The sequence below is a fragment of the Python bivittatus genome, unplaced genomic scaffold (genome assembly GCF_059951505.1).
Source record: "Python bivittatus isolate LINGU-HERP-01145 unplaced genomic scaffold, Pbiv_v1 ctg000580_np1212, whole genome shotgun sequence".
NCBI lineage: Eukaryota > Metazoa > Chordata > Lepidosauria > Squamata > Pythonidae > Python > Python bivittatus.
In genome coordinates, this window is record NW_028277087.1 from 4819063 (window position 1) to 4834585 (window position 15523).

Here is a 15523-nt window from a genome sequence, read left to right on the forward strand (position 1 = left end):
CCCCAAAGTAAGTGTAGCATGCAGGTATCTTTAGTGAAATGAATGGAAGATGAGTAGTGATACTTTACAGGAGCACTAAAACTTTCCCTCTTTGGAATTATTTATGCAGTCTAAAATGCAGAACTATTCCTAAACTTTTGCTAAACAGCATTGCTGGTACATTTTAAAAGGGTGTGTGTGAAAGAAATAGCAATGTAGCCTTCTTGAAAATAAATAGGGAGCCAGTGCATATGGAAGAGGATTAGTGTAATACATAGTGGGTGTATGTAGCTGTCTCATGTAGCTGTAAGTTTAAAAATAGTTTACATGGCAAAAGGGCCATTTACATCTTGCCAAGCTGGAGCCATAGTTACTTTTGTTTGTAGTAAGCTTAACTACTTTTAAGAGGGGTTAAGGTTGTAAACACCTTCAAGAAAACCCTGACAGATATGGATTTAGTTATCTCTCTAAGCTGTATGTGATACATGGAAGAGCTTTTGACGGTTTGCAAAATAAAACAGCCAATGATGGTTGGTTAGGGTACTGAACTTGGAGAGACCCAGATTCAAATATGCACTTGATTGTGGAACTTCCTGGATAACTTCAGGCCAGTCATTCTCAGCCTAACTTACCTCACAAAGTACAGTAGCTGGTACTGGGGATAAAATTAGGGTAGACCCTATGTAAGTTGCCTTGAGTCCTCAGAAAAGGCAGTATATAAGTAAATAAAATAAGGGAATCAAAGAGTGTCTTTAACTGACTAATTTGCCTAGGTGAATCAGAAATTTGACATTCCTTTTGAGAAGGGGCAGTTGTCAAGGCATAATTGGGTAGGCCCCAAAAGGGAATTAATTCACAATAGAAAGATTTCCATTTCCATTTGGTAATTTGAACCCAGCCAACTAAGCTGTCTTCAAATTAATACTAAAATCTTGCCCTGCATATTCCTTTTCATTATGCAGTTGTCCTTTGAGTCTGAAAGGCCTCCCTAGGGAGAAATTTGCAGCTTTTAGGGCAAATGTTCCTTAAAAGCCTTTGAATAATCAATATGTTTCCTTCTTTCCAATGATCTTTTTCTCTGCTGTTCTTCCAGCAGCACAGGCTCAGCCTCCCCCTGTGAAAAGTAGCCTCTTGGTGTTCAACAAAAGAGCCTCTATATGTGAGAGGTCCTCTTGCTATAGCAGATACTGGTTGAGATGCAAGGAAGAGTTGACTGACTTTCTTTATCTTAGATTGGTGTATTCGTTTTTTACTGAAGCCCTTTGTCTTATTTTTAATTAAGGAAAAAAAGCATCCCGTCTAGTGCTTACAGATTAACCCTAACCCTTTTCTGATTTAAGGAATCGCAGAAAACCTCAAGTTTAAAGTTGGAACTGAATGATGATCTTCCACATATTGCTCAGTTTCTTTTTATAGGTTGTGAAAGAAAGAGGGCTGTTTTGGGAAATGGGTTGAAAGTTGAGGGGAACATGTTGTCTCAGGGTGGAAGAAAGTCTAATCAGGAGCTCTGTATCTTTTCCCGCTCTCCATCACACTGTAGCAATCTCTAAATTGCCTCTTGAATACTGTACATAAACAAATCAAAGGTGAGTAAAGAATAGTTATTGCATGACAGCTGCTTAGACTAACAGGCTCTGTCACCTTAGGGAGTTGAATTACCTGTTTAAAATAATTACAAAGACGCATTGAAAAGTATACTGTACCCACTGTTCCTTGTTTGTTCCTCTGGTTAAGGCATCAGTCCTCATTCCCCAGAGCTACCTGCTTTTCTTCCTTTTTTTTTAATAAGATGTTTTTCTGCTGCTTCAGCACAATTATCCATGGCCACATCTGCTGAATGCTTTAAAAGGGGTCAAGGTAGTCCATTATGTACTAGATTCCCAAGAGGTATTTAAATGACTGATTATTCATTATTACTCAGTATCACTAGCAATAGTAATGGCAGCATACTCCTATTGCTAGAGCGAGAAGATTTAAATGCAAAGGGATTGGCATCAAGCTGTAAGACATATCCTGGAAGGAGTGGCTTTTGCCCTTTATCCAGGTTGTTTCCTTTTGATTTTCTTCCTATTGAAAAGAAATTATGATGACAGCTCCAGTACTAGTATACTATGTTTGGGGGCAGGGGTGGGGAAGACTGTGGATTTTGCCATTCAAAAGCCATCCTTAATCTAACTACAACACACTCCTGCCACATATTTGTTGCTTTTATCCATATTGGCAGGAATTCCCCTGAAGCCAGGCTTCTTTTCCCATGCTTAGGGAGGGACAACCAAAGTAGCCTATGCTGGGCAACCTGCAGGGACCATTATTGTATTTTGTTAACATGTAAGGAAGCAAGGCATGAAAAGTTCTTCCACATCAAAGCCCCCTTTGAAGAAAGGAACCTGATTTGTGAAGGCTTGTCCACAGTTAGCCACATAGGAGAAGTTGGATTATATTTTTGTGTTTCACTTTATCCTGCTGCTCTTAAGCTTCATCTGATAAAATCATTAGTAGAATTTCCTCTTATCTTTTTCAGGTTACCGAAGTGGTAATGATCTATGATGCAGAGAAACAGCGGCCCCGAGGTAAAGGAGAATCTAGTTAACCTTTGAAATTTCTTTATCCTCTTCCTGTGTCAGATGGCAAACTTACACAACATCAACATATATATGTATGGACATGTGTGCTCATATATGTATATATGTCTTTTGTAAATTGCCTCAGTAAATTATTTCACTGAGCAGACTATTTCACAGAGGCTTTTCATGCTATTTCATCTTGTGTTATTGTTTTAGAAGTCAGATATTACATTGCCATCTTGTTCACTTATCCTACTCGGAAAAGGTGTCTTCTGTAACCAAGGCATGACACCTGCATTGATCTGCCCCTTTCAAGTAAGGAAATAAATGCAAAGGAATGAGAGGGAGTAACTGAGTAATTTTGTATTTTCCCCCTTTAAAAGGTGGGCACCATTAAGAACCAAGGGCCTATTTTTGGTTTTAGGACAGGAATTGTCATGAGGTGCCAGACTGGAACAGATGGTATGCTTGCTACATTTCTCACATTTTCTTTTTTAAGTGGCTACAGCTGAAATTTGGAGCCAAAAGTCATTTGTTGCTTGAAACATTCTGTGGATGAGGATCAATGCGGCCACCTTTAAGTTGGAAATTCTGCTTGTATGTTGGAGAAAGCAACTCCCTTAGTTTGGCAGACCTGAGCCACTTACCTATTTCATTTTTGGTCCCAGCAGAAAGTGGCAGTTGTGTTCTCCAGCTGTTCATTACACCAGTCACCTTTCAGTATTTTTTTTTTAGGAGCAATACTTTTAAAACATCATCAGTGTGAGTTGCACTTCAACCACACAATAGCATGTCAAACATGCTGGAAAATAGTTTGCCATCTGGACTTTCCACTCCTCCTTCTTGATTCTGTTATTTAAAGAAATATATAAATTCTTCACTTCATATTTATTAAGCTGTTAAGTATTAGTTTTTATCTTTAATTTAGACACATCTTTAGTGACATATATAAGTGTTTCATAGTAAAAGTACAGTAAACATTAAGTTCTTTCTTTCCCTCTCTTTTTTCTCTCTGTAAACTGATTTGTGATTAATATCTCTTTAGATTTCTTCTCTCTAGGTGATAGATTATCACAGAGGTACAGGCCATTTCCACAAACGGAGGAGGGACCGGGCTTTGTCTTTAATGGAGTGTAAATAAAGTTTTCACTATGTGGTGTGGGAGGAGCTATGAGGGGCAGTTGCTCTAATTTGTTTTGCAACAGCTTTGCACTATTTCAACAGAAAAATTCACTGACACAGCAAAGAGCAGCATCTTTATGTACATATCTCTGTGTGTACTTGTATTTTTAAGCTAGTAGAAGAAATAGAATATAAGAAGAATTCTGCCTACCCAGTCCATCATTTTGTTCTCTCATTGCCAAATACCTATAGGAATCTCGGAAGCAAGGCACATGAGCAAGGTTCTTGTTATATTTTGCATCAGTCCATTCCATACTCTCAGTAAATAAAATACAGAAATGACACATTTGATGCAGATGGCACTGAAACTCTTGACTCACCCATTGATAAGAGCATACTATCACAAAAACACTTTTAGCTGATCTGTAAAGTCCTTTTTAAAATATTTGCTGTCCAGTCTTCAGTTCTTTCCCTTTTATGAGCTGCAAGCAATCTTGCAGCCTGTGCTGCCAAATGTGGCCCCCAAAAGATTTTGAGTTGGAGGAAATCAGTCCTCTTGACTGCAGCTCTGCGTACGGGCATATTATAACCAGGATGGCTCCCACTGATTGCTGAAGAGGGGTGGGGCCGCTAAAATGCTGCCTTTGCAAAGCCAACTTGGCTCACTGTCTTCAATGTTCAGCTAGTTGCATATGCTTCTACAGTTCAGTAGTTGAATCCTGTATTCTAGGTACAAGCAGTCTCCTTTGAGCACATGGCTTACACCACCTGTATCTAGCCACATGCTCATAGTGCTCATTGTTGCCATTACAGTCTTATGCCTCTTCTCTTTTTAATAAGTGTGATAAGCAAAATAGATCGGAGGGACAGTAAAAGTGAACGTATTCAGCACCGTGATAACCTGCAAAGGCTGCCTATGAAAATGCTAGGAGAACTTCCTTATTACCAAGTAAAATTCTTAGGCCTACTTTTTAAAGATCCTATCTTTTTTGTATTTTTTTTTCAAAAATTATCTGACTCTTACATGTCCTTTAGCTTTTAATTGTGGCTTTGTTCATAGTGAAATCAGCCAGTGGCTTCAAGTCTAAGCTGTAATGTTTAAACACAGTTTTTCCCCCAAGACTATTCACTTTCCCAATTAGGTTACGCTAAGTCTGGTTGCAAGACCTGTTGGTGAATAGGTCTTTGTTGTTCACTGAAGCAACAAAGTCATCTTGAAACAAGAATGGCTCTCTAGCCTTGGTTGGTATACAATATTGTCACCCCTCATAAATCATTACATACCAAAATCAAACACATCTTTATGAACATGACATTTAATCATGTCTTTAGATAAGATTTTGTTTCAAACATCTGAATAATCAAGCTGGAAAAAAATGGCCAGATTAATTGTCATTAGGGAGAATTTAGATAATTTGCACAGCATATTGAAGATTTTTTTAATAGTATACAGTTAAGAGAAATTTAATTATGCCTAAGCACTACTATAAACCAAGTTAAAGAACCTAACCTCCTTTGAATTTGCACCAACCTGGAATTGGCTTTACATGCCTGCATCTTGCAGAATACCAGTCTCTCTTTTTAAGTCTCTACTCCCCCAGAGAAATGTGTGACTTGATAAATAAGAAGTGGTACTTGATTTGGCTCAAAGAGATATATGTGCATGCCTATGTTGGCTGCTACCATCATCCCCATCTCATCTCAGCCATTGAAGAGCTAGATGAACTTCCCTCGCCTCAGGTGTCATCTTTGGACAGTTGGGTGCTAGTTGAAAAGAGGCAGAGATCTCTCCAGTGAAGCCCCTAGCTGCTTATGGCAGGGATCGGCAACCTGGTGCCCTCCAGATAGAATTCCGTATGCTATAGAATTCCCATATGCTATCGCCAGGATGGCAAATGTCAATCATTTTGGTTCTTACCACCCAGAACATCTAGATGGCATGACACATGCTTGTTTGGGGCTTATAACAACTTGAAGGATGCTGTAAGCCTCTTGGACTCTAATCTTGGGAAGAGATTATTTTTAGGATGAATGTGAGAAAAAATACCTCCGTTCCCATTTCTCTTTCCCCCTAGACTTTTTGTTGAGAGGGAACATCAAAAGCTGCTGAGAGAGAAATTAAGGCGTCTCTCAGTATCCTTTTTTTTTTTTTTTACCCATTTTGCTGTTGGTCTGAGCCCAGCTCTACCTCTCTAAATTTGTTCTAATCTTCATAATCACATCCAGAATCCTATGATCTCTTGCAAGAGTTCTTCAAACTGTTTCATCAATATTCTTCCTTCCAATTTCTAAATTTATTTTCAAGGTGCACTTCTCTCTTTGCCTTGCTCTGAATATGAAGCGTTATGAATATGAATATGTTCACCCAGCCTCCATTTACTCTTTGATTCTCCAGGTTTTTCTCCTTCATTTCACAGTCTTGTGTACAATGACATCTCTGCCCAAAGCACACAAGTACCATGTCTACTTCTTTGGCTATTCCATAAATACTTTGGTCACCAAGCCTGGTTCAAATTCTTTAGGTTTTGCTGTGTCTTTTCTTCTAATGTCCTGTTTTTTCTTAAACTCTGCTTGGTTCCAACCCCTTTTTCTTTTCCCCTAACCATGAGCAAGGAAAACAACACACTATTCTGTATATTCTCCTATTAAATCAATATTTAAGTCTACATATTGTGTATCATTGGGATGCAGAAATGCCCCTCTTTTTGCTGTTAAAAAAATCTCCCAGTCTCATATTTTGGCTTTTAAAAAGGTTTCTTATTCCTTAAAGCTCGCGCGTCACAGGTTCAACTCCAGTTTGTTCATAACGCCAAACACTTCCATGCAGGAGATGCTTTAAAAGTTGCCTCCTCCGCCTCCCAAAATCCCATTTATTTCTTAATTTGTTTCTTGCTCTTGTTGCTGACAGCGGAATTTTGACCTGCTGCAACCCATCTTGGCCTGTATCTTTGTGTCTTTTTAAGTATAAATCTCTACAATAAGGCTCCACGAGTTTACCCAACCATGTTGGATAAGCTTAGAGAGACACTAACTGTTACAGAGACTGTATCTGTTTTTCTGTTGAACGCTTTAGAGCAATAAATGGCTGCTGTCAGCACTAGCTGCAAAGCAAAATGAAACCAAGGGGGAAATCTCGGGTTTCAGGGAGGGAAGGGAACCAAAAAACAACCTGTCCCAGAATGTTTTGTCCGGTACCATTCTCCTTTTCATTTTGTGCTATTGCTCAGTCGCTTTTCTAAATTTGCCAAACTGCATTAAAACAAACAAATTGATTTTATAACAACATGTAATGGAGGTTATGAATTGACTTGGCTATAGTAACTTGTTGCAGGTGTTTTGCACAGAACTAAGTCTTAGGACTTGCTCAGAATTTTTTGAGCATTTGTTGGCAGGACAAAAGAATGGTATATCTATAGGTGCTAAGTCGTGTTTTTTCCATCAGTTAATATTACATGGAGTGCTGAGCTAACATTTTTTCCCCTGACCCAAGATGGTCTGGTTGTTGGGAACTAGCACTGAGCTCCCCAGATCCCAAGTCACCTGAAGCCCTTGTTTGAACCCTTGGTCCGCCCCTAATACTGTTCATCATCCTGTTTTGTGTCACAACACCCTGCTACCTTGATTCACTCTTCGTCGTTGGCTAGGTTTTGGATTTATTACTTTCGAGGACGAACAATCAGTGGACCAGGCTGTCAACATGCATTTTCACGACATCATGGGCAAAAAAGTGTGTAGTTGTAGTTTTATTTTACCTTAAGACAAAGCTGAGGCTTGAGGCAACTAGCAATTTGGCTGACGAGTAAAAGCTGATAGAAGTGATAGAGGGGACAAAAAATAATTCAAGTGGGTAAAACCATATTCAGGAACACATTTCATAAGTTATTTCATTTTGGGTTTAAAAAAATGTATGCTACATCTGCCTATAGATTCCTTTGGGATGTTTTGTTTGAGAAGAAGAAGAATGGCAGACAAGCTTCTATAAAAGCTAATAATTGAGTTCAGGTGTAATGAATTTAGTCCAATAAACCAAGGTTTATGGGTCAGAAGAATAAACATTCTACCTGCTCACTTACTTCTCTCTTGCACCTTCATACAAGACTTTCAGGGTTGATAAGTCACATCCTGTATCAAGGTTGCGTGTGAGAGAGAAGAGAAGCCAAATATGCAGCAAAATGCTTATTCTATTGAATAAGCCATGGCTTATTGAAATTACTGCATTTGATCTGGCCCAGCTTGCCCATTGTTCCATGAAATGCTTAGCAGTTAGATATGCTTCAGGATTCATTCCCAAGTACAGAATGGAAAATACTGAAAAAGCATACAAGTGGTATGTGTCTGCTGTGAAACACTTCATATAAATTGACATGGAGAACAAGCTAAGACTCTGAAAACCCTGATTTTAGTGGTTAAGAGCACTTTATTGAGTTAGATAATGCACTAGTTTTGAAGTCCTAATGTGTTGAAGGCCATTGCATTTGCTTGTATGAATTCACATGTCGAAAGACAAGCAGTGTCGAGACACTCATGTAGCTGTCTTTCAGGAAGTTGTACCGCCACGACTGTTCACACGTATTTTGTACCTTGGACGTGCAGAATACAAAAAGGGAATGGAAGTCAACCTTTATATTCCTTTTGAAACGGCAGTGAAATCTCTATGTTGCCAAAGGCTCAGCTTCCCATTACTATTCCTTCAGATGTGTGTTTATTTCACATTTTAGCTTGGGGTGGAGGGGAAGGAAGGGCACTAAACTTAAGCAACATACTGACAGAGCATCATGAAGGAATGGTTTAAATTAAAAAAAATGGGTCACTTACTGTGAGACTTTGAAATGAATCCACATATTCTTTTAATAGTATTTTTTAACCACAATGCAGTTAAGTGACCTTTTGATTGTTATCTTCATACTGTGTTGTCAGCACTTCTAAGAGGTTTTACAGGTGAAAAGATTCTGCCTTCTTACTCTGATTTAAGATACTCACCTTTGAGCATGGCTTCACCTTAGGAACCAAGCCAGAGGGGGAGTGACTAAATAACTATAGAGTGCAGCTTTGACCTTGGTAGGGAAGGTCTGCTGAAAAGGGAACATTGAAGGCTCTTTTACCAAACCTAAAATATAAGCCGCTCAAAGTCTCTAGAAATGGAGCAGCATGTGAGTTGTAGTGATAAATAAATGAAATGCTTGCTGCTTTGCTGGATGGTGTAGCAAAAACAGCAAAGCCTTCAACTGGAATTAAATAACTTTTTCAAAGATATTTGCTTATTGAAAAACAGGTTGTCCTACCCTCTTGATGTGTTCTGATTTGTGTTTTCCAACTGTCTGATGATTTTTCAAGTTTAAGTTCTTTCTTGTCAAAATCATTAGATTTTTCTGGACCCTGGAAGCATATTCTAGGATATCTTTGCTAATGCATGAGTAATTGATGTCATTTAAACTATTAGTGAAGCTTATTTCTAGGCAAGAACTGGAACTACGTCTTTAGTTTGATGCTAATTAAATTCAATAGCTGCTAACACTGGTCTGGTGAACCCAGGAGAGCAACTGTTTGAGGTGCCAGAGCAGCTCAGGCTAACCCTCAGAACCCCCTGGACCAGTTTCAAAAGTAGCATCCTTCGTGGTCCCTCCTGCAGAAGCCTTCTCACAAAGTGGAAACAAAATCTCAAGTGGACCAGACTAAAGCGCAGGGACAGACAGCTAAGAATGCATGCTAAGCAGGAGCAAGGCAAAGGTCAGATGCCAAGGTTTCTGTTAGCTAGTGAAAATGCAGATTGCTGACATCTTGAGAAATTCCACCCTGATTTTTCTCAGTCTTTAAACATTGCTATTGGGAAAACTGCAGGACTTCAAATGTCCTGAAATCTTCCTGCTTACTGGGAAACTGTAAAAATAATAAGCAGCCTGCTCTCTTTCTGTGATCTGAAAACTCTCTGGGAAAGCCAACATCCTGCTCCACCCTCTTACTCAGATGGCAGCCAAATTGGTTGTAGAATATTGAACCTTGGGAAGATTCCAGGACATTTGAAGTCCTGTAGGCAGTATTGATCTGCGCGGCATATAAACACAGTCTGGAGTACTAGAAGTCGTTTTATTTTAACTCTGCCATTCATATGGCAAGTTAATTCACAAGAGGATGTGAAGGATTCTTGAGTGGTCTCCCACAATAAGACCCACTTAAGGAAGGTTCTGTGCCCATTTACCTTCAAACCCTGCCTTGAATTCTTTGGAAGTAAAGATGCTTGACTTCTTGAAATGTAGCTAGAGAGAACCTGTCTGCCCCTGTTCTGGTTCACTCAGTGATGCAGAGATTAATTCCCCCCATTGAATCTTGCAATTAGCTTTGCTGAGTGTATTTGGATTAACACCAGACAATTCTTCAGGAGGTTTACATTCCTCAGGGAGGTCATCTTCCATTGACCAAGCCCATTTTTAAGGCCTCACTGCACAGAGGCACCTTCCTTTTGGCCCTTCCTCCCCTTATTTGCAAATAATGCTTTTCCATGACTGAACACAGTATGAAGGTTTTGCTTCTTATTGACTCAACTGTCCATTTTTTATTACCTGCATGTTTGTTTACTTTTTTTGTTAGATGTAATGTAAGATTCTCTTATCACATCCATTCCTTCTGACATTGTTTGAGTTAATTGAGGTTCTTTAAGCGTTAGCCTGGGGAAGGTAAGTCTCTATCTTCCATTAGACTTTTAAATAATAAAACACAAAAATCTTAAGCTAAAAAGGATTTGAAACAAACAAACAAAATGAATACAACGTGTGTTTCTCAGGTATGAACAAAACTGAACTGCAGTTTAGTTGTAGTAGATTTTAGCTATAAATTTAACTTCTTTTTTTGACATTGTCCGGAAAAATCCCTCCCCAAGAACTGGCTAAAGCCTTAGTACCTCCTCCATGATGTTCTCTTCACCCTTGTTTATAACAATAATTTTGGCCTATCTTGGTATCACGATTTACATATGGAGAGTGAAAATCCACTGAGGAGATGGTACTGCTGCTTTAAAATGAGGAAGAAAGTAACAAACATAACAGAAGAGAAATCACATACAGGAATATATTTCATTCTAGCTCCATATGAAGTTAAGGCTCCCAGAATGGCTTACTCTGTTACCCATTGTACCTGAGAAACATTTCTTAAATTAGCAGCCTTAAAATATAAGCTTGCACTACTTTAAGTACTTAGCAATAAGTTATAACATGCTAAGATAAAGTTTTTAAGTGTAAAGTTAAGGGTGTGTGTGATGGGAAAAGGGGGGCAAGTTACCTTTCTGCCTCCTAGTTCTGAGCATTTGTCCTCTTTGTTTAGGTGGAGGTGAAGCGGGCCGAACCTCGGGATAGCAAGAGCCAGACTCCAGGGCCAACAGGCACCAGCCAGTGGGGAAGCCGGATCATGCCAAGTGCTGCCAACGGCTGGGCAGGACAGCCCCCACCTACCTGGCAACAAGGATACGGACCTCAAGGTACCAATTGTCCATTTAGGTTTTGGGGTCCTCAGTGACTTCAGTCTGCCTTGACCTAGGCACGTTTATGGGTTGATTCAAATCAGGATCAGGCCTGGTTCAACTTATGCTCCTGTCTGGAGCAGGATTATATGGCTCTTTGTACCACCTGATTATGCTATAATCCAAGCTTTCTGTTACCTTGATGAGCAGCAAAAACTCCTTCTGCATTGACTGTTGAAGCCTTATGCAGCTGGTGTGAGACTGTAGCGAGTGCTGCCTTTTCATTTGTCCCAAGGAGTTAATCTTGCTTTCTGAAAATGGCCATCGGATCTATGAAAAAGTCTCCCCCTCCCATCACATTGTTTACCACAAGCAGAGGTGGCAATCAATTCTTGATGCTTTGAATTTTGTCACTAGGTGTGAAAACTAAAACCCATTTTTATCCAAATCCAGTTTCATTACCCCATTGTGGGCAGACTTCTGAGTTTTGAGCATCTGCATTAGGGCAGCATGTTCAATTCCCTGTAACATTTCCCCCACTTTGATATCCAAACATCTTCAGAATAATTCTGTGTAATATAAGTAACTCTCCTACTAGATGCTGTTAAACTTTGTAGAACAATGACGTTGTATAACACCAACAATGAGCTGATGAAACAGTTGTTGTAACTTGTCTTGTTTTGTGTGTGTGTTGTGTGTCTTCTCCTATTTCTTGTCTCCCACCTTCCTTAGGTATGTGGGTACCAGCTGGACAAGCACTTGGTAAGTATGTTGTGAGCATTTAAAAATGTGCATATTCAATATTGTAACTGTAATTATACAGGTTCAGATTATTAGCAAATTCTTACTCCATGTGCATTTTTTGCCTTTGTTCTCCAAAGACCTTTTTGCATCTGTTATTTTGAAGCACTCAGGTCCTTTGAACGAGAATATAGGTTTCTTGAGATGGGAGACAGTAATCATACCCTAGAACTTCCCAAACATAATCAGAAGTTGTGTGTGTGCATGTGTGTGTGTGTCTGTATGTATGTATTTAGTCATTTATGAGATACTGGGAAGATCTGGAGGAGACAGGGAATTACTCTTTCCTAATGGCCTAGTCCCTTTTCTTCCCACATGGTCTGTTTATGCACAAGGAGGGTACACTTCTAATATCAAGAAAGAAGGTCCAGTTTAGTGTGGCCATGTGCAAAATAACTCAAACCTGGTGACATCACAGTAGCCCTGTACACAAGTTCTTCCATATATGGAGAAAAAAATAGGGCAGTAGTTGCTAATCTTACCCCAGCTTCCTTATGCACAGGGTTCGTGCACTGATATATTTTGTACTTAGAAATAAAATCTCCAGTTACAGATTCTCCATGTGTAGGCTGTAATTCATCTCCACATAATTAGATTACTGGAATGCGCTCTACATGGGGCTGCCTTTGAAAATGACCTGGAAACTACAATTGGTACAAAATTCAGTGGCCAGGATGCTAGCAGGTGCGAGTCGCTACTGTAATAGAATACCTCTGCTCCAGTTGCTTCCTTGGTTACCAATATATTTCTGATTCAAAGTGCTGCATGGCTGTAAAGCCCTGCATGGCATGGCTGCGAGATACCTGTCAGGCGAAATGGAATCTGTCCTGGCCCAGGTGTGCATGTGTGGTGGGAAGGCTTAGGGTCCTGTCCCTGCATCAAATCGGGGGATACGTGGCAGAAGGTATCCCTTCTCTGTAGCAGTCCCCAAGCTTTGGATCAGCCTGCTTCTGGAGCTACATCTTGCACCCTTCCTGTAGCTATTTCACAAGGCATCAAGACCATATTACTTAACTGACCATTTGGTATATGATTTTTCTTGACCCATTATGGATGGGCTGCCATGTTACTGTTATTTATATTCATTGCTAAGTTTAGGCTTAATTGATTTCTGTATTTTTATGTATTTTTAAACTTCTTATTACAAACAAACCAGAGTCATATGAGCTTGACAGTATATAAGTGTGGTAAAATAATTAAATAAGAATTGGAGGTATACCATTTGTTCTGGGGAGCCTTGCTGAGAACCTGAAGCTGGATGTGACCTTGACATGCCATAATTTTATTCTGCATTTTCAAAGCAAATAGAACCGTGTCTCTGGCAGTTTTTAAAAATGGGAACATTTTTGTGCACTACTTAAGGTTACTTTTTTTTTTAATACAGCACATTTGAAAAGATATGGCAGACCACTCTGTGGTCTCTTAATGGAATGTTCTGGGAGTCACTGGAATGATTTTTTACCAGACTATAGATTTTTGCCCACAACTACCTTTGAGGCATCAGCTGTATTGTCCTCAAATGTGTAGGATGAAAAATATGTGATAAGTGAGTCACAGAGTGACCTGTGATCTATTTTCAGAGAGCTGAGGTGCACATTATTGGAGCTTAATCAACTGTGATTAAAGCTAGAGAAGAGAGTGGGGTCACTGTGAAATATTTTGTCAGCATGCCTGCTGCCCATTAAACTCCTGAGTACCAAAAAGCCAAAAGAGATTTCCCCCTACACGATATCATTCCGTTCTTCTTTAGTATTTAAAAATGTCAACAATTTGTGTGTCTGGTTTCTGCAGTTTGAATGTAAGAGATGGCAGTTGGAGAGAGCCTATTTTAAATACTAATTTGTGCTAGAATGCAAGTACTGTAGAATTAATTCTGAGAGAGAGAAAGGAAGAAAGAAATCTTCAAACAGAAGCTAGTCATTCATGTCAGGGGATGATTTAATTGGATTCTTCCACAATCTCAATGGCCTGAATGCCTAATTCCACAATTTCCCTTGACTTCGTCACCACCAGTTTTGGAGAAATATGATGCCTAGTGCAATAGACGGGGAATACCCTTTTTCTTGGGGCTGGCTCATCTGTTCATTGCCTTTGATTTTCTCAATGCACTTCTTACTGGCTCCAGGTGGGTATGGTCCCCCTCCACCAGGTAGAGGAGCTCCACCTCCACCGCCGCCTTTTACCTCATACATTGTGTCGACACCTCCAGGAGGATTCCCACCCCCACAGGGTTTCGCACAGGGATATGGCACCCCTCCGCCCTTCAGTGAGTACCCTTACAGCTATTATCAAGATGTGTTGTGTGTAACCTTTTTATCTCAGCTTTTGTGAAGCTCATGGAGCATATCTGGCACATACTGTACCATCACATCCTCACCACACCTACTGTGAGGTAGGATAGGTTGAGAGTATGCAGTTAAAACCAGGCTCGCTCTGTGTGAGGACTTGAGCCTAAGGCTCCATAGTTAGACTGACGCTCTGTCCACTCACTGCAAATCCTGTGTTACATTTTGTTCTTAGCCTTATTCCTTGACTCTCATTTGAGGGGTGAAGGGATCTGTGTCTTTGAAAAAGGGGGAGAAATTCTTACCAGATGGCATTTCTCTTTGTTCCCTAGCCTTGGTTCAAGTGAGTAAAACTTGGGGAAGTTTTCTTCTTTAACATGAGTTATATTGTAAAAACTTACCTGGCCTCTGTTTCTCCCCTTAGGCTTTGGATATGGTGCCCCACCTCCTCCACCTGACCAGTTTGCTCCTCCCGGTGTTCCTCCACCACCTGCCACCCCTGGGGCAACACCACTCGCTTTCCCCCCGCCTCCACCACCATCTCAGCCAACTCAGGACATGAGCAAGCCTCCAGCTGCCCAACCAGATTTCCCCTATAGTCAGTTTGGTAAGTGACAGCTTCAAGGGGTGTGGCACTTGCTCTTGAGTTCCAGCTTTTCCCTGCTGCTTGTCTGTCTTTCTGCTTCCTTTTGTTTTGTTTGTAATAATGTTGCTGGAAAATAGAATTAGGAGGTTGTATGCGTGTAATGGTTGACAAAGGATCTCCGTACACCCATTGTCATTGTGGTATCAGTTTAAAATTTAAAACGTTTGCCAGCTTTAGAAACTTAGGATCATCATTTGCCAGGGTAACTGATCCCTGAGATCCAGGCAGGACAACCATGTCCTGTGAATATGTTGCCCATCCATTGGAAAGGACTAGCATAGAATAAATAGAGTATTGCTAGTTGCCATTTAAAGTTGTGGCTATTGTTGCTGCTGCCTTGAGGAATAATGATCTCTTGTGGCAGTGGTTATGAATCTAGGTCAATGTGAATTTGTCTGTTAAGTAACAAGTTCCATTCTTCTTGGCCTAAATGGTTCTTTAAGAGTCATCTGTAAGAAATTGAATTTGCAAAAATAAGTTGTACAATGCATCAGTGTATAGTTCTTTATGGAGAGGTTTAGCTGCAAAAAACTGTATTTTATATACATGAATACACAATCTTTTCAGGAAGATATTTGCGATTTTCAGCATTCAAAATCGGATGAAGTTGTAGATGTTATATTTTGAACTAAATAGTACAGTTTCACCACTATTCAGAGCTATTCTTGTTTAGCAG

General features: G+C 39.9%; 1 protein-coding gene across 4 annotated transcripts in view; it reads left to right on the forward strand.

Annotated features, from left to right (window-relative positions):
* DAZAP1 (DAZ associated protein 1) overlaps positions 1 to 15523 on the forward strand; it is a 51388-nt gene that overhangs the window by 26225 nt on the left and 9640 nt on the right. For 3 of the 4 annotated variants that reach the window (XM_015888689.3, XM_025168919.2, XM_007431791.3), the window contains exons 6-11: positions 2501 to 2549; positions 7310 to 7392; positions 10980 to 11133; positions 11848 to 11877; positions 14042 to 14182; positions 14626 to 14808. In XM_015888689.3, coding sequence (XP_015744175.1) covers positions 2501 to 2549; positions 7310 to 7392; positions 10980 to 11133; positions 11848 to 11877; positions 14042 to 14182; positions 14626 to 14808 — 640 coding nt within the window. The remainder of the gene's footprint in view (positions 1 to 2500; positions 2550 to 7309; positions 7393 to 10979; positions 11134 to 11847; positions 11878 to 14041; positions 14183 to 14625; positions 14809 to 15523) is intronic. The other variant, XM_088149397.1, reaches the window with a different exon arrangement.